Below are 17,892 nucleotides of genomic sequence, written 5' to 3' on the forward strand. Positions count from 1 at the left end.
CTGGGGCCCTAACATCCTGCCAACCCAGCTATTCTGGGCCTGTCTGCCCGGCTATCCCACAGGCAAAGGCTGGTTTTGCAGACTTTCGAATTCCATTCCAAAGGGTAGTGCGACAGGCAGGCTCCCATTGGTGGTGTCCCACTGCCAAGAGGCGGGTGGGGGAGCCTCTCAGAGATCCGCAGAAGTTGCTGAGATGGGAAAGGAAACCTGGCACCCGGGCCCACTCCTGGACACTGGCCCGAGCTCGTGGCTCCCGCCTAGCGCCGACTGTATTCTGGGAGGCTTGGGCAGGTGGAACTCAAGATTAGCAGCTGCATGGACAGGCCGGACACGTGGCTTGTACAGGACTCACAGCTGGAAGAAATCAAATATAAGGGTTGTCCCTCTCCAAGGTCAGCACACTCCTCCTGGGGCCATTCACGTGCTTCTCGACTTTCGTTCAGACGTTTAACCTCTCCATGCCTCAGTTTCTCCCTCTCTTACAAGCTTCCTCTGTTTTGGTAATACACGTTTTCAATTAACGCAGAGGCAAAGTGTGAACCTGAGGCAATAGTTTACCAGATAAATAAAGTGAGAGCGCCCCCTGGTGGAAGACACAATCCAAGCACTTAACTAAAAGGAGCCGTGAGAGAATTAAAGACTGGGAGAGAAGGATGAGTCGCCTTTTATGCGGAGCCACAGGGACCAAAGCACTCTCTGGAAGGAGGTGTGCAGGTGCAGGAAAAGCCCTGAGTGAGTGACGGCCTGAGGGAACGGACATGCCTTGCTCACATGGGCATGACCACGTCTAGAACCCTAACGCCTCCGGCCCAGGAGTGTAACTCAGAGGGAGTGCAGCGACTTCCTTGGGGTCAAAGCACAAGCAATTGACCAGCGTGCACAGAAACTAGCAACGGTTGCATCCTCCTACCGGGTGTTTGAAGCCTGGACTGCTAGCAGACCCCTCCTAGGAGACCAGCTAACTCCTGCCCCTGGGCTGCACATGCCAGCCTGGGGCTGTTGCAGAAGCTGATTCCCCTTCAGAGAGTGCACAGCCCAGGTGAGGTCAGCTTTTCTGTACGTGTGTCTCGTGTCGTGTCTGTCCTTTCTTCATTTCCTTACTACACCCAGTCCAGGTCCAAGCTGTTCAGAATGTGGAGAGCGGTAGTCAGAACAGGACACCCAAGACACGGGTGAGGTCAGGCAGGCAAGCCCTGGGAAGCAACACCTCTCTCCACCGTCTTCAGCTGTCCTGTCTCTACTCCTCTTTCCTCACAGAAATCCAGCCATGAACTCACTTGAGAAACAGCGCATGAGCTTCCCCACCCCTGTGTGGACGCTTACCAGCAAGAGGGCGAGAGAAGGGAGGAGTGTGTGAAGGAGGGAAGAGTGTGTGAAGGAGGAAGGAGAAGTGTGAAGGAGGGGAGGAGTGTGTGAAGGAGGAGGGAGGAGTGTGAGAAGGAGGAGGGAGGAGTGTGTGAGGAGGAGGGAGGAGTGTATGAAGGAGGAGGGAGGAGTGTGTGAAGGGGGAGGGAGGAGTGTGAAGGGGAGGGAGGAGTGTGTGAAGGAGGAGGGAGGAGTGTGTGAAGGGGGAGGGAGGAGTGTGTAAAGGTGGGAGGGAGGAGTGTGTGAAGGGGAGGGAGGAGTGTGTGAAGGGAGAGGGAGGAGTGTGTGAAGGAGGGAGGAGTGTGTGAAGGGAGAGGGAGGAGTGTGTGAAGGAGGAGGGAGGAGTGTGTGAAGGGGGAGGGAGGAGTGTGTGAAGGGGAGGGAGGAGTGTGTGAAGGGGGAGGAGTGTGTGAAGGGGAGGGAGGAGTGTGTGAAGGGAGAGGGAGGAGTGTGTGAAGGGGGAGGGAGGAGTGTGTGAAGGAGGGAGGATTGCTGTGAAATACTGTCTTCTGGACATGCCACAGCTGTTGCCCTATGAGCTCACCACAGTTATGGTTTCCCACAGGATGGAGCTAACAAGATCAGCTGCCCTGCAAACAGCACTAAGTATGGGAGGGAACTGAAGTGGGTTTGAGCAAGATACATTGTACACATGTATGAAATTGTTACACAATATTTTTTTTTCAAGATGGGGGTTTCTCTGTAGCTTTGGAGGCTGTCCTGGAACTAGCTCTTGTAGACCAGGCTTGCCCGGAACTCACAGAGATTCGCCTGCCTCTGCCTCCTGAGTGCTGGAATTAAAAGCCTACACCATCACTACCTGGCTACATAAAGAATACTTTTTAAAAAAGTTTTTCTCTAGGACTGGAGAGACGACTCAGGGGTTAAGAGCACTTGCTAATCTTGCAGGAGATTGTGGTTTGAGTCCCGCATACAGATCACAACCATCTGTAACTCAGTTCCATGTGATCCAACGCCCTCTTCCAGCCCCCAAGAGCACCAGGCAAGCACATGGTGCATGTGCATATCGGTAAAACAATTAGACACAAAACAAAATAAATACATCTTTTTAAAAGAGAGAAAGAGAGAGAGAGAAAGCTTATATGTTTTTTTTTTTAAAGGTATCTTGTTTGGTGATAAGTCACATGACTTCATCCAGAAGGAGTCTTGTTTCACACCTCACAGGAAGTATTGCTACAGTGAGAGGCCGAGGAGACACTGAACGCACATTCAGGCCAGGTCCTCCCGCTACGCCTCGCCCCATTAGATCAGATAGATCCCTTTGGTCCAGTCACTTTAGATACGAAGTTCCTTCTCCATCAGATCCAAACGCTAAAATAACATTCCCAGGCTGGAGCTGGAGCTCAACTGGCAGGGAACTCGCTGAACATGCCCAAAGCCCAGGGTTCCATGCCCAGCACCACACCCATGCCCAGACCAGGTGTGTTGGTGCACGCCTGTAATCCCAGAGACTTAGGAGGTAGAGGCTGGGGTATCAGACATTCAGAGTCACCCTCGTATATATACAGTCAGCTTGAGGACAGCCTGGGCTACATGTTAAAAAAAAAAAAAAAGACAATCTTTCCTGGATTCCCTGGGTTTTAGATCTTCATCTCTGAAGGTTCTCGTGTCTTAAACCAAGATTCAATGACTTTGCCAAGCTACAGGAGTGCAGGCTAGCCCTGGGTGGGGTGAGGAAAGTCCGCATGCCTTTTCTGATCCTATGGAGGCCATGATGAAGTCTCCCATGATGCAAAGAAGAATGAAAATCAAACCACACCTGTTTGTGCTCAAGCATGGAGCCGCTGCTGACCCTGAGGAAGGTTGTTCTGTGTGCCAACTGCTCTGGGGGACACGTGCTCACTCCTGCGGGAAGACATCCTTTGTGCCAGTCATTTTTCCTCTGCGAATTTAACCTAGATCCATTTTATAGCTGTGCTCTGATAACACAAGGCTACCCCCAAAGGGTTGTTGAAATATGAGATTACAGATACACCAAAAGGATATTTTAGGGTGGAATAAAATAACTTCCTTATAATATTGGGTAGAAGACTGTATATCATAAAAACCTCTGTAGTCTCCTAATTCTACAGGTTCAAAGCAATCTATTCAACATCCCTAAAGATTGTGTCAAACAGCTTATGAAGGCTTACAAAGAGATGATGATAAGAACTGTTGAAGCAAACTTAAAAAAAAAAAAAAAGGTCTACCAGAGCAACCTAGTAGCCTCTGAAGAGAACTATGTGTCCATGGAGACATCATTCTGATCAGGTTAGTATTATGCAATAGCAATAGGGAAGGATGGATTTCTTCTTAAAGAGATGTTATTGTAGTTCAAAGATATGACAAGGCCGAGAGGATAAACCAGTCGGCAAAATGCTAGCCTTGTAAGCACAGAGATGTGAATTTGACTCCCAGAACTCATGTTATGAAAGAGATGGGTGTAGTGATGCGTGCTTAGCAATAGTGATGCATGCTTGCAATCCCAGTGCAAGGGAGGCAGAAGCATGTGAAGCCTGGGGCTCCCTGGATCACCTTCTCCATCAGTTCACAGGCCATTTGGAAACAAGAGGGGTGATACCTGAGGAACAACAGCTTAGTGTTATGCCCAGATCACGGAGTCCCCCAAAAACTTGGAGACCGAGTCCTGTATGTAAAAGCAAAGAGCCTTTCTTCTTACACAGTTTGCAAGCTCGGTCTCTCCATGTGTTCAACGTACTGGAGGGGTCAGAGAGCCCCAAGCTCTGTGGGGGTTGGGTTTTGTAGTAGCAAAGGTGGGATGAGGAATTTCTAAAGTTCAGGACCCCTGATTGACTGACATTTGTCTAGGGGTGTCTGGTGAAAAGCAATGGATATGTGCCGGCAGGTGATCCTATCTACAATGGTTGGAATGAAGGAATTTCCTTTGGACGGTCTGTTCCTGGGTGGTGCCTGGGTGGTGCCTGGGTGGTGCCTGGGTAGTCTCAGTTTGTAGTCTTTCTTGGAATCAGAGTAAACTACTGAGACTCAGGCTTCTATTGAGCTTGTGGTGACTGGGTGCTACACCAAGGTTGTCTTCTGGCCTCTAGGGGAATGCACACATGTGTGCACCTGTGAGCACAAACCCACACAAAGACATTGTGTGTGTCTGTGTGTCCGTGTGTGTGTGTGTGTGTGTGTGTGTGTGTATGTGTGTAGTACCAGACCTGGTGGAACACATCTGTGATCTCACTTAGGAGGCTGAGGAAGAAGGATTATTGCAGATTTGCAACCAGCATGAGCTACACAGGAAGACCCCTGTCTTAATAAAAACAAATCAAATATTAATGTGTTTATGTATGATGTGTGTGCATGCACACACACACACACACACACACACACACACTTGTGCACATAACTCTGCAATATGGCAAGGAGAGGACATTTGGTGCCACCAAATTGGCAAAATTAAACTGCCTGAAGAACACTGGAACTGACATCTACCTCAAAGTTTTATTTTATAAAAGTTAAAACAGGCAGAATTAAGCAATGTATTCTTTAAAGCCACACAGCTATGTGGTAAGAATGCAGAAGAGAATGATGAACACAATCTTCTGGGCTGTGTCGACCTTTGAGGGTGTAAGGAGAGGAGCGTGGGATGGGAAGGAATACCCACGGTGCTTTAAAAATACTGAGAACAATCTGCTATTCCCTAAGTGGACAAGTTTTAACAAATAAAGAGTGCATAGTTCAGAATAATTATAGGAAGAACCACATATGCTTGGAGCTCGGTTTGGTCTGACAGGGAACAGTAGGTTCAAGAAAGTTCTGTCTCCCACCTCAAGCAGAGGAGGGGACCCAGCACATTTCCAATTTTTTGTGTAATTTAGTCTATGTTCTGCCGTTAGCGTGCGTCCTGTAGGACATCTTTCACAGGGATCACAAGAATCTAGCAGTAATCACGGCTTCTGAACAGGAAGAGTGGAAGAAAGGGCTGGGGTTTTTCGTTTTTGTTTTTGTTTTTTCCACTGTGTGCGGTTTGCATATTTTGAATTCGACCCCCTTGTGCACCGGTTACTTTCCAGAAGGCTTTCGGGAGACCCGGAGATGAGGCTGATGCTCCCTGGCTGATGAGGGCCTTTTCCAAGAGTCCTGCGTTGCTACCACTGTCTGGGACTGCACGGGTATGGGACGCCTGTTCACACAGCACAAGAACTCAGGGCTAGACAGGAGACCGGGAAAGGAGGAATCGGGTGCCACCGTTGCTAAGGTGGACTGCAGTCGGGTATGAGGACACACTGCCATCCCCATCCAGTGCAGGAATCTGGTCCTGGCTGGTGCTGGCTGTGGAAACTAGACACTACATTGTAGCCGGCTTGAAAGAGAACTAGGGCGGCGGAGCGGGTCTGAACTTCGCAACTTCCTGAGACGAAGATGGGGAGAACCAGGCAAAGAACCTTGGAGCTGGGGAATGACAGCCACCTCCAGCTGCGATGTCCACTTCAACGTTGGGCCCAAGTCCAAGCGAAAAACTACAACTCACAGCAGCCCCACACTCAGTGCGCAGGCGCAGAGCGGAACTCTTGGGGCGGGGGAAACACACACAGAGCAAAGGCTGTCGGGAAGACGTGGCTCTAGGCCGCGCGGAGCGAAATGGGACGCGGGTGCAGAGCAGAGGCTGCCGGGAGCGCGCGGCCGGAGTGGGGCGCAGGCGCAGAGCAGAGGCTGCCGGGAGCGCGCGGCGGGGCGGAAGTGGCCGTCCGCCCCGTCCAGCCCTACGCAGGTAGGCGGCAGCCCGAGGTCCCCGGAGCCAGGTTCTCAGTGGGTGAGTGACGGCGCGCCTGCTGCCGGGTGCCCTCCCCCGCCCGGTTCTGGAGCCTGTCGCCGCCCGCACCCGTCCAGCCTGCTCCCGGGCACCTCAGGTTCCCTCCGCAGCTAGCCTGGGACCGGTGCCACAGACGGGAGAGCTCCCCTCTGATGAGTGTGTAGTGTTGTGCTCCCGAGGAGGAGTGGGAGACCTCTTCCTCTCCGGACCAGCACGCTTCAAGCCCCTAGCGACAGCCCCTTCTTCCCGCCCTGCCCGGTCTGGGCCTCCCCAGTCTGACACTCGCTCGCAACTGTAACAGAGCCACGTATCCGCCCACCCCGTCCCCACCTGTAACTGCCCCCGTCCTGGCTTTCGTTTTCAATGAAGATTGCACCTTCCCCTGGGCAGCACTACGCGCTGTCTCCTCTTACTCCTCAGCTTTCCACCCTCCCTGCCCCTTCTGCACACACCCGCTAGTCCTCGCCTGCACGTACAACCCCATTTTCAGCTGGGTTCTCCCAGCCTCCAAGACTGGCAACCCCTGGTCCATCCTTGTTGCTTGGTGTCCTGACCGTCCTTCCTGCCCCAGGCACCCATGACACTCCTCCACCTGCAAGCATCCTTCCTGCAGTCGCTCAGGAGGACCTCAGTAATCAGCTTCATTTCCCATTCCCGTCTGAGGACTATATATACGAGGAAGAAGAGACCTGGAAACCTGGTCTCATGGTGTCGGTGGTATCTGGCTGGCCAGAACTGGCAAAGCCACTAAGACTTAACAAGGGCGCATACTGTGCAGAGCTGTGTTAGCTCCTCCTCCCTGCCCCTCTGTAGAGCTTGACTGAGGACCATCTTTCTGGACTGGGCCACAGACCGTTTTTAGCTGCTCTCCAGATTTCAGCGTGGCAGTCCTGCTGGGACCTGTGAGTCCACAGGCCCTTGCTGCTGACCGCTGTCTTCTGTATGTCCCGAGGCCTGGTGGAAGGTACATTGGAGGAGCCAGCCTAGTTCTTTCCAGATACGACAAGGGATTTGTGTCATAGAGAGCAAACTAAGTCTCCTAGCCTTTACAGTTGTGACCTTGCTTTCACAGCCTGTAGCCGCTCTACGGAGTACTTGAGAGCATTTTCACCCAGCTGCCCAACAGCACACTTTATCGGCTGTGCACGCGGAGCAGAGGGTGCGGGAAGAAAGGTCTAGAGTGTGCAGGAGGCGGGTGTCCCCTTCCCACCCTCTGCCTGAATGTGGCATGTGTGCCTGTGAAGCTCCCACAGACACGTGTGACCCTGTCATCTGAGTCTTGGACCGTCCTTCACAGCAGTGTGGCTGTCCTCAAGGTGGCTGTGCAGGTATGTGGTCCAGCGCGTTAGCATGTGCTCTTGGAGGATGCGGGGCTGTTGTCTACACGCCTTCCTTTCTCTGCAGAGTGGAAGCCAGTGCACGTGGAGAATTCCTGGAAAGCTTGTCTTAAATGCCAGCATCGAAGGAATTAAAGCCCTATATACTGATTTCACATAACTTATTTTCCTTTTTACCATCACAAGATAGTTGGCTAGGAAAGAAATAATAACCCGGCACAGATGCTTATTAATAAGTCTACATGGAGCAGCGTTCGGGTTCCTCTTGGTGGACATTTCTCTTGAATCCCTGTTTTTTTCCAGTGGGCACAGCCATTGAGTGTCCGGTATGGGCAGGGACAGGAAATGAGGTAGAAGCTCAGGTCAGTGCCAGCGCATCGAGAGTGAGCAGCTGTGCGCAGTGAGGAACAGGTGAGCATGACCCATCAGCGGATCCAGTCCCCGGAGCCGGCACCGAGAGAAGCTCCAGAACAGTGCAGTTTGTGCCCCAGTGTGCAAATGTGCATTCTGGAATCGAGTGCTGGGCTCAGTCAGTTTGGGACTGTCATAGCCCTGGTTTCAGGCACCCTGGCATCCAGTGTTTGGGTGTCACTTTGACCCAGAAGGCAGCTCTGTTAGAATTCCTTCCAGGGCACTGGAGATACAGATGAAGCGGTTGGGACAGTGTTGTGACGCCGCAGATGCAAACCAGGGAGGGTCCTGAAGCTTCTCCCCGCACCCTAGGAAAGGCCTGGTGTGGACTGTAGCGAGCCTCAAGTCAGCCATGTTGCCCCACCCCCTAGCCTGGGAATGCTACCTTGAGTATAAAAGGGAATCAAGGCCAAAAGTGCTTCACCTGAACCCGGGAGGTTTTCTCAAGGGCAAATGTGACCTCAGGGCCCCTCAGACTGTAAGGGAGGCAGGAGAGCAAGAGGGAAAGGCTGCAAAAAGCCACTGGTGGGTGTCAGTATTGCTGGCCCTAAATGGGGAGGAAGGAGCCACAGGCTGGAGTGAGGTCAGCCTTTGGGTGCTGGCAGAGACCAAGAAGTGGATCTTCCCCTGAAGTCTGGGAAAGGAACCAGCCTTTGGGTGAAGCCCGGTGAGGCCAATCCAGACTGCTGCAGGGCTGGAAAGTGATGGTGTGCAATGTTTCTGCTACTATGCCCCCAGTAACTAGTTACAGCCCAGGAAACCAACACTCCTCCTGCGGAGCTGCCCTAAAAACAGGCTGGAAAAAGTCCTACACCAGTAGCACAGAAGTTGACTCAGGAGAGAATTCCCACTGATGCTGTGGGGTGGGGTGAAGATGTCAGAGATCCCACACATGGCTTTTGAGAAGGAGCTGGGTGGCCTCCATTTTCCCTGGAAAACACATTTCCTTTCTTCTTGCTTCCCTGGACTGTCTACCTGCCCTAAATTGGGAATGGAATTCTTAGGTACAATGCTGAGCTTGACAAAGCCCAAAACATGGAACCAGCCTCCACGTCCAAGTGTCTAAGCGGTGGCTGTACACAGGTGTGTTTCCTAGGGACCCACCATCAGAGAGACTGCTGGGAAGCCCTGGGTGTCTGCTGCCTCCTTCCCCAGCAGTCTGCTGGTTAGAGGCTTTGTGTGGTACCGTGTGGTAAAGAAGTGAGCCTCAGATTGAATAGGCACATGAGGCCTGTCCCCTCTCTGGTGTGGAAGGAGTAGGAATCCCTTTCTGCAGGAGTGAGGAGAGAGGCAAGAAAATCACACTAAGAACAGTCCTTCCTTGATCCTGGAGGGGAGGAGTCAGCTCTGGCAGCCGCCTTAAACCTGTTTGAGCTGCCACCTCTTACACACACTGGCCTCTTGTGAAGGAAGCAAGAGGGAGGAACAGGCCACCTTGGCCATAGTCCGCAGAGTGCTGTACAGACCCAAGGTTGCCCATGGAGGTAGGTGCCCTCTGTGGCTGTGTCTTTTCCTTTGGTCATCTAGAAACGTCCTTTGGAGTGGACAGACAGGTACATGTGTCTAATGGGGATGCGAGGTATGGCCTTGTGTTTTATGTTGAAGTTAGCTCTTCAACACCCACTGCTTAAGAGGGGTGGGGAAGAAGGGGACCTTTGGATGCTAGGCACTTCTGATGGCTCTTTCTGGTCATGTCTGCTGGAGTAGGGTTGGCTCTGGCTCAGAGCCTGGGGAGACCCCGTCTGCAGGCCACAGTCCAGTGCCCCTGACTGTCCTGAAGGAACTGTGACTTTATAGCGCTCAGGTCAGATGGACAAACTTTCTTGTCACGACTATGCAGACTCCATAATGACCTCAGGGTTCCTGTGGGGGGCAGCAGGAGACAACCCCAAACCTGTCCTTTCCTGGGACTGTGTCCATCTGGTCCCTTGCATCTACTGGCTCCTGTCTTGTGGCCTTGTCAGCTTCTACAGCCCCAAGACACAGTCAGTCTTGAGCACTAAGCAGCCGGGGTCCAAGGACACTGGTGAAAAGGGAACTGACTTGAAACTGTCTTCCTAGAGAAGGAAAGGAAGACCAGGGGAAGACCATCTGATGGGGATATTCACAGAGGCTTCTGGAAGGCAGGAGCTGTTTCTAGAAGCCTGATTTGTGGAGAGCAGCCCCGCCCCTTTAATCAAAGGTGGCTAAGCCCCATTGGTTTCCTGCCTCTCGCTCTCGGACAGTCCCTTCCCTTGAGGTATGGGGTTGGCTGGGGTGCAGGTGGTCCTTGGGCCACTGTCCGGAGGGGTCTGTGTTCCTAGTGTCCTATAGAGAATGACGTATACAGTAGTCTGAGGTGACCCGCATGCTCACATGCGAGTCTGGAGAGCCAGTGACCCAGAATTTTCGGTGTCATTGTCATTGCCACAGGGCAGAAATGAGGGTGTCTTAGAGCTCTTTCCTAAGGTTCTGGGGGGACTCATTCTTTGTCCTCCAGCTTCTCGTGCCTTTCTGGGTTTGGGGCCATATCAGCACCCCAGCCTCTGCCTCTGTGGTAATGGGACCTTCTCTCTACCCATTCCTCCCTGCCTTTTATACACGCACGCACGAAAGCTCATCCCATAGGAGGCTGAGGCAAAAGAATTGTCTTGAGTTCAAGGCCAGACCCTGTCTCTACAAAGAGAAAAGAAACACCTATGACTACATTTTTGTCCTCCTGGATAGCCTTCTCATTGAGGTCCTTAATTGCTCCCTCAAAGTCTGAGCTGGCGAGGAAGGCTCCTGAGTAGGGGATAGTGTTAGTAGCAGCCTCCCGCGGGAGAGGTGACTTCTGGGCAGGAACTCACGGCCAGAGAGAGCCACACAGCGACAGCATGGCTGTTAGGTACTTCCGGGGCTCCTGCGTGGCCTGAGTTCTGCCAAGAGGCCTGCAGTTAGGGGAGGTGTCTAGGCTATAAAGACCCCTAGAATGAAGAATGTGGCACCTGCCAGCCCCAGTGCCAGCAGAGAAGTCTCTCTGGCTGCAGGAGGGACAGTGTAGCTCAGGAGTGCAGACCCGGGCCCAGGGCAGCACAATGGAGGAGAGCACATTGAGTATGGTGCTCTTGAGATGCTGAGCAGGGCACTGGAGCGGCCGGGGAGACCTGCTCCAACATGGACTTGCATTTCTCTCTCTGTTCATGTCCCAAGAGGACAGTCCAGGAGCACACATGAGCCAGCCAGGTGGACAGGATGTCTGCTTACCAAAGTAGGGTCCAAGGAACCCATGTCAGCCCACTGGAGTAGCCCAAAGGGTCCCTTTCCCTGAACAGAGTTGTGAGGCTATGGGCTGTGTCCTGTCTCAGCTGCTACAGGGGCCTCTTGGAGCAGGTGGGCTGGTGACTTGAGCAGAACAGTGAAGGTGTGGTGACTCACAGGAATGCAGAGTGTTTTGAACACAGGCAAGTTTGAGGGTTGCAGAGACTAAGGATGATGACGGTTCATAGTGTGTAGCACTCTGTATCGCAGTCATATCTGTTGGGCCTGTGGCTCACGCTGGGCAGCTGAGTGGCTTGTTTATCAGGGCCTTGATCTGGAACAGTGCACTTTCAGAACGACTGGAGGGAACCTCACCATGGTGTTGATCTTTGACCCCTTCGGAAGATGTGTGCCAATTTTCTCTTGGCTGCAAGCTCTGAGCTGGGTGCCAGGGATGGAGCAGGAAGCCCTGACCCTATGGAGTTCTCAACAGAAAGAGAGCAGATGTGGGGAGCCTCCCAGGAACCCTGGGGGTGTGAGTGAATCAGCTATGCAGAACAGAACAGGTGTCCTGGACAAGGGGGTGGTGAGGTTTGCCCTGGGAATGGGGACCCTCGTGCTTAGTGGTTGGGACCAAGAGGGTGCCCTCAGAGGTTGCATAGCAAGTAGGATTGGCTGCTGGGCGGCAGAGGGCTCTGAGGAGGAGAGCGGCTGCAGAGGGCCAGGGAGACTGTTGGCATGGCGGGATGACTCGTGAGTCAGGCTTTGAATGGAGAACCGCCACCATTGGGGAGCCATCAGGGAAGGCAGAGGAAGGTGCTGAGGCCACTTCTTGTCACTGTGGCAGTTTGAAGCATGACATCTACATAAAAGCTGCACCTTTTCTGTGGGCTTTATGGGAATTTTGGCTTGGTGGTCGTGTTTGTGGGTTAATTGGCTTGAGTCGGGGGAACTCAGGCTTACATTTTGAAATAGTGTCTAAGGTGCAAGTGGGGATTGGAATGTAGCAGTATTTGTCACTTGGCAGAGCTCAGTACCACATCCGGGATAAGGATATAACACTGATAGGCTGGGTCTAGCCACTGAAGCCATGGCAGTAGAGAGTGTGTGAGAAGAGCCTGAGTCCCGAGGAGGCACTGCCAGCGTGGGGTTGGGACACTGGTGACCCATGGTCCAGCAGCCCCAAAGGCCAGAAAGCCTTCTCCTGCCCTTGCTGAGCAGCCTACAGCATGGGGAGAGCATCTCTGCAACCCCCGGACAGGAGAATCTTGTGATTGGAGTACAGTGGCACCCACAAACGGCAGATGAAGGACTGAAGGACTAAGAGCAATGGCGGCCACACCTTCTGGGCAGGAGACACCTCTCCACCACAGTCAGCACTGGCGTGGAGGCTTTGTGGCACTGAACTGTTGTGGTCTGCTAGGAGCAGGCAGGGCAGGCAGATGCGACGAGGTAGAATTCCCAGCTTCCTCCAGTACTCTGGGCCTGGAGCTGTGCCATAGTATAGAGTCCAGCTTGGTCCTGGAGCCAAAAGCATGCCCCAAGTCGTACGGTAGGCAGTGCCGAGAGGCAGAACCAAAAACAGCAGCAGAGCATTTGCACTGCCTCACGTCTCCTTTGTGTTGAACAGGAAGTAAAGGCTCTGTGACCCCAGTCTGATACGAGGGAGGCCCTGCCAGGGCACTAGCCTGGGGAGCAGGGTGGTTGGAGAAGATTTTAAAATACAAGTCAGGTTCATATCTGCATGTCTGTTAGAGCGTCTGCCAGCCTGCGGGCACAAGTCCTCACCTCCCGTCCCCTCTGCTTTATTACTTTGGAAACACTTGCCATCCTGTTGAATAAGAACAGCTGACCTCCGTGCTGGGGTCAGGGTTTGGCCAGTACACTACGGCCATGAAGTGCTGTCTCTGTTGAATGAGGCTGACTCAGGACTGGAGAAGTGTCCTCCGGAGCTCACTGGCTGCTCTCCTCTCCCTGGTCTAGGTCCCACCTAGCACGCAGTCTGATGCCCATCCAGCCCTTTGACCACCGGGAATGGAATGAACCTATGCACTCCCTCCGGATCACTGTAGGGGGCCTTCCTGTGCTGGCATCCATGACCAAGGCCACAGACCCTCGCTTCCGCCCCCGCTGGAGGGTGATCCTGACTTCCTTTGTGGGTGCTGCCCTCCTCTGGCTGCTGTACTCCCATCATCAGGCCCCAGTACCGGGCAGATCCCCCGCCCACAACCGGAGGTTCAGCCCGGATCATGTGTCTCACTACAATGACACCTACCCCCTCTCCCCACCACAGAGGACTCCAGGTGGGACTCGCTACCGGATCGCAGTCATTGCTGACTTGGACACAGGGTCCAGAGCCCAGGAGGCGAACACTTGGTTTAGTTACCTTAAGAAAGGCCACCTGACCCTGTCAGACAGTGGGGACCAGGTGACTGTGGAGTGGGATAAAGACCATGGAGTCCTAGAGTCCCACCTGGCAGAAAAGGGGCGGGGCATGGAGCTCTCTGACCTGATTGTCTTCAATGGGAAACTGTACACCGTGGACGACCGTACAGGGGTCATCTACCAGATCGAAGGCACCAAAGCAGTGCCCTGGGTGATCCTTTCTGATGGTGACGGAACCGTGGAGAAGGGTAAGTAGAGCCAAGGCTATGCCCATTGCCCCCCCTATTCCTTCTGGTCCTCATCGTGTCTTCAGAGGATCCGTGTGCTCCTAAGACACCGTGTGTCATAGACAGTATTACTCTCGGCAGGTGCTCACCTTCGAACTCGATACTCAGTGGTTCACCGTGATCTCAGGCTCTGATCAATTTATTGGGGCCACAGGTCAGTGCTGCTACCCAGGCTGCTGTGAGCCCAGTCCAGGGGTCTCTGTATGGAGCAGCAGTGACACCTGGGGATAGACTCTGATGTTAGCCCCATGTGTAGCAGAGAGGAGTTGCTGCCCCACAGGGTAGGGGACAGCAGACTCCTTGGGTGGAAGGAGGGCTGCCTTCATTGGCCCTCTCACTGCCTGCCAGGCCTGGCCTGGGTGAGGAAATCACTAGTGTTTGTCCAAGGCTGGGCTCTCGGGAGAGGCCATCTCCACCTGGGCACAGTGATGGTGTTGCTCACCCATTTCCTGCCTGTAACCTTCGGGGTGTGGGGTGGTTTCCCCTGAGTGGGAAGAGTGCTGGATAATGGGGTGTTGGGGGCTGTTCTATGGTTGTTCATCCAGAAGGGTCCAAAGTCTGGCAAATGGTGCACCTTCTCATGGAGGCAGCTCAGAAGACTCATGAGGTTACTAGGGCTACAGGAATCATGCCAGTCCCTCCAGAGTCACTCTGGAGGTGTCAGGGGCCTCCGTCCTTCTACAGTGGGGAGGCAGGTGCAGCGCTGGCCTCCCAGGGCTAGCGAGCATGCGGGAGTTAGAGAGCTAGCCTGTGGGAACGTCAGGAAGGAGAGCACTGGCACAGCGCAGGCTTCACCACCTGCTTGATTGAAAGGGAAAGCAGCTCTGGAATAAATGCTCTGAAGTGAAGGCGAGGATGGTGAGGGTTGCTGCCTAAAGACCTAAAGGTCCTAAAGACCCTGTCCTTCTTCCTTCCCCGGCTGTGGGAAGAACAGACCCACACAATGATGGCAGGTGAAGGCTGGCAGTGGGTGGCCCTGTGCTGAGCTGTCAGTTGTGGTCCTCAGTGGCAGGTAACTGGCTCCACAGAGCACTTGGAAGCTCGATTGCTGGAGCACAGGAGGTCTGGGAATGGTCTAATGCAGTTCTTGAGTTGTCGCCCAGGAGACAGGCTCCTTGGAAGAAAAGGGGTAATAAAGAAGAGGATGTGGACTCTACCCACTCTGGCTCTGCCAGGCTCCCTTCTGGGCCTCTTATCCCAGCCTGCAGTGAACCTCAAGGGTGGTAACTTGTGACATCCAAGAGGCTTGGCACCACTCTGAATGCAGTTGACAGTAGCACAGGCAAGAGCCAGGCTGGGCATGCGAATTGGGGACCAGGGTCTCAGGCTTGCCCCTCTTGTTGCCCCAGGATTCAAAGCTGAGTGGCTTGCTGTGAAGGATGAGCACCTGTATGTGGGTGGCCTGGGCAAGGAATGGACCACCACCACAGGGGAGGTGATGAACGAGAACCCCGAGTGGGTGAAGGTGGTAGGCCACAGGGGCAGCGTGGACCATGAGAACTGGGTGTCCAGCTACAATGCTCTGAGAGCCGCCGCTGGGATCCAGCCGCCAGGTAAGGCTTCTCCCTAAGAGATCCCAAGTATAAAGACTTCACAGCTCGCTCAGATGTGTTGGTGACAGTCATTCGCTGTATCCAAAGGTCACTCCTCGTGGGGGTGGATTCTGAGACAGAAGCCATTTCTGTTTCTGCTCCTCTCTAGTTCAACAGATGGCCTCTGCCCCCTGCCCACTAAAGTCCCCTCATCCACATAAAGCATTCTTCATTTGGGGGTCACGGCCCTCATAAACAGAGGAGGAGATGGGTAGGGCCTGAGGTGCTTTCCCCTGGGCTCTGAGTGTGACCTTTGTCTGAAGGAGGCTGAATCAGGTGTGGGGCAAAGTGCAGCAGGGAGCCAAGACCCAGAGAACTCTTCCATGGGTGCTTCCCCTCAGCTTCACGGCTGCTGCTCTGCTTGCTGGGTTTCCCCTTTGACTCTCTGACCTCCTGTGTGCCCTGTGATCAGCACCAAGGGAAAAAAAGAAAGAACTGGTGAAGGCTGCAGCCCCTATGGGGACCTGAGGGCAGCTAGTGGGGACATGAAGCCCTGCCCACTCAGCGTTAGGCTCTGGCCATGCTGTGTGTGCGCATGGCTGCCCTAGATAACCCAGATCAGCTGTAGGCTGTCCTCCAAAGGGCTGGGGATTATAGCAAAGGGTGGAGTGAGACCATCAAATGTCACCTCTGGGATGGCAAGACCTGTGTGATGTGTGGTGATTGGGTCTGTGCTGTGACCCCAGGCTACCTCATCCACGAATCCGCCTGCTGGAGTGACACGCTGCAGCGCTGGTTCTTCCTGCCACGCCGGGCCAGCCACGAACGCTACAGCGAGAGGGCTGATGAACGCAAGGGCAGCAACCTCCTGCTGAGTGCAGCTCCAGACTTCAAGGACATCTCCGTGAGGCGTGTGGGGGAGCTGGTCCCCACGCACGGCTTCTCGTCTTTCAAGTTCATCCCTAACACTGATGACCAGATCATCGTAGCTCTCAAGTCAGAAGAGGACAGCGGCAGGATTGCCACCTACATCATGGCCTTCACGCTAGATGGCCGCTTCCTGCTCCCAGAGACTAAGATTGGCAGCGTCAAGTATGAAGGGATAGAGTTCATCTAGATGAGTAAGTTCCCATGCCCGGCAAGGCATGGGCAGATCGCCTGAGGCACTGCCAGGACTCAATTTCATAAAAACCAGAGGAACACACTTTGACTTGTTTGTTGTTTTCTTTTTTAACTGAGCTGTATGCCTGAATAGAGGTTTCCAGAATAGGAAACTGAGTCCCAGGCCATGTGACACAGCTTCAGGAGATGTTCTGAAGCTGGGAGCAAGGGCAGGCAGGAGTCCTGTACGGAAAGGAAGGGGCTCTGCCTACCCGTGCGTCACTCTGCACTGCCACCTTGTGGTAGGGATTGATCACTGCTGCAGGTACCATTTGAGCACTGGCCTTCAAAATCCAGCCACGCCTCTCCTTTCCTCCACCTCTTGCCTAGGTCTCTTGCCTTTCTCTGGCCAGTAAGTATCTGAGGCAGCAGGTGTGCTGAGTCTCGGCCTCACCCTGGGAACATAAGGCAGTCTGAGGGTGGGGCTGCCAGATAGGCACTCCATGGCACCCCTCTTCCTCCTGTGTGACCCTGGCGGTCCACACTCTGCAGACCCTTGGAAAGTAAATGTTTACACGGCAGGGCGAGGGCCCCACCCCTTGGGACACACCTGCCCACACTGCCGAAACCATTCTAGCGCAGGATTACTGCTTCCCATGGCCCTCAGGAGCATCTGGGGCTGTGCAGGCCTTTGAATTATTAACTTATTTTTATTAAGATAATTTCCTTTTCTACAGAACAGTCACCAAATCTTATCACACAGCGAAGGTGGAGTTCCCACATCTACTCCCTGTAGTAACAGAATCATCGCCACAGCCGCAATGGTGAAATTATCTTTTACAGACAGGGTCTCTGGATCCTTGGCCTCTGCCTTCTAGCAACTTCAGAAGCTGCCATGTCTTCCCTTCCCAACCATGGTTGAGGGAGGGCTCTAGAGACCTGTCCCTGTTGTCCCCTGCATTTTTTGATGGCTCCCAGTGAGCATTTAGCAGCCTTCTCCTGTTTTCTGCCACTTCCTATTCATGCTCAAGAGCAAAGGCTGCAGAGTCAGGGTCAGAGGTCACTCTGTAGGTAGCAGCCACCTGAGTCATCCTGCAACGCCCTTAGGATAGGACACAGGTATTGCCGCCGTGGGCACAGGGCTCTGATAGCCCTCATAAGCCCCTTCCACTGGGAAGCAGGCGGACCACTGCCACTGGGGCTCTCACTACCCACATGGCATCTTGTTGACTGGTGACGGTGACATCTTTGTGTTCTGTCTGTGTGTTGCTGAGAGCTAAGCCATACCTCTTCGATGTGCGTCAACTGTGTTAGAGTGTGCTTCTAAACTGAAAGGGAGAAAATGGAGTCAGTGTGGCCTTGAGGCAACACAGCACAGCCTTCATACCTTCCTTTCCCTGACAGAAGCATAGTGATTGTGTCCTTCTCTCCCTCCATTTGTTTTGTAAACAATAAAGTGTCAGGGGACTGTG

At 53.5% G+C, this 17,892-nt stretch overlaps 1 protein-coding gene across 5 annotated transcripts; it reads left to right on the plus strand.

Annotated features, from left to right (window-relative positions):
- Positions 1-5,953: 5,953 nt before the first annotated feature.
- Positions 5,954-17,892, plus strand: Cant1 (calcium activated nucleotidase 1). 5 transcript variants are annotated; one of them, XM_048451843.3, is made up of 6 exons: positions 6,019-6,148; positions 7,221-7,476; positions 7,789-7,896; positions 13,099-13,748; positions 15,137-15,340; positions 16,066-17,892. In XM_048451843.3, the coding sequence occupies exons 4-6, from the start codon at positions 13,121-13,123 to the stop codon at positions 16,434-16,436; spliced, it is 1,203 nt and encodes a 400-aa protein (XP_048307800.1). In that variant the 5' UTR covers positions 6,019-6,148; positions 7,221-7,476; positions 7,789-7,896; positions 13,099-13,120; the 3' UTR covers positions 16,437-17,892. The 5 variants fall into 5 exon arrangements, with proteins under 5 accessions (XP_048307798.1, XP_048307800.1, XP_048307796.1 ...); XM_048451841.3 differs by lacking the exon at positions 7,789-7,896 and having other exon boundaries at positions 5,954-6,106; XM_048451839.3 differs by lacking the exon at positions 7,789-7,896.

Source organism: Myodes glareolus, chromosome 9, assembly GCF_982192425.1.
Source record: "Myodes glareolus chromosome 9, mMyoGla1.1, whole genome shotgun sequence".
Classification (NCBI taxonomy): Eukaryota; Metazoa; Chordata; class Mammalia; order Rodentia; family Cricetidae; genus Myodes; species Myodes glareolus.

Bases quoted from the DNA above. Each gene is read 5' to 3' on its own strand.
- Cant1 (XM_048451841.3), top strand. From the start codon at position 13,121: ATGCCCATCCAGCCCTTTGACCACCGGGAATGGAATGAACCTATGCAC. The intron at 13,749-15,136 runs GTAAGTAGAGCC...TTGTTGCCCCAG, and splicing joins TGACGGAACCGTGGAGAAGG to GATTCAAAGCTGAGTGGCTT. The intron at 15,341-16,065 runs GTAAGGCTTCTC...CTGTGACCCCAG, and splicing joins CGCTGGGATCCAGCCGCCAG to GCTACCTCATCCACGAATCC.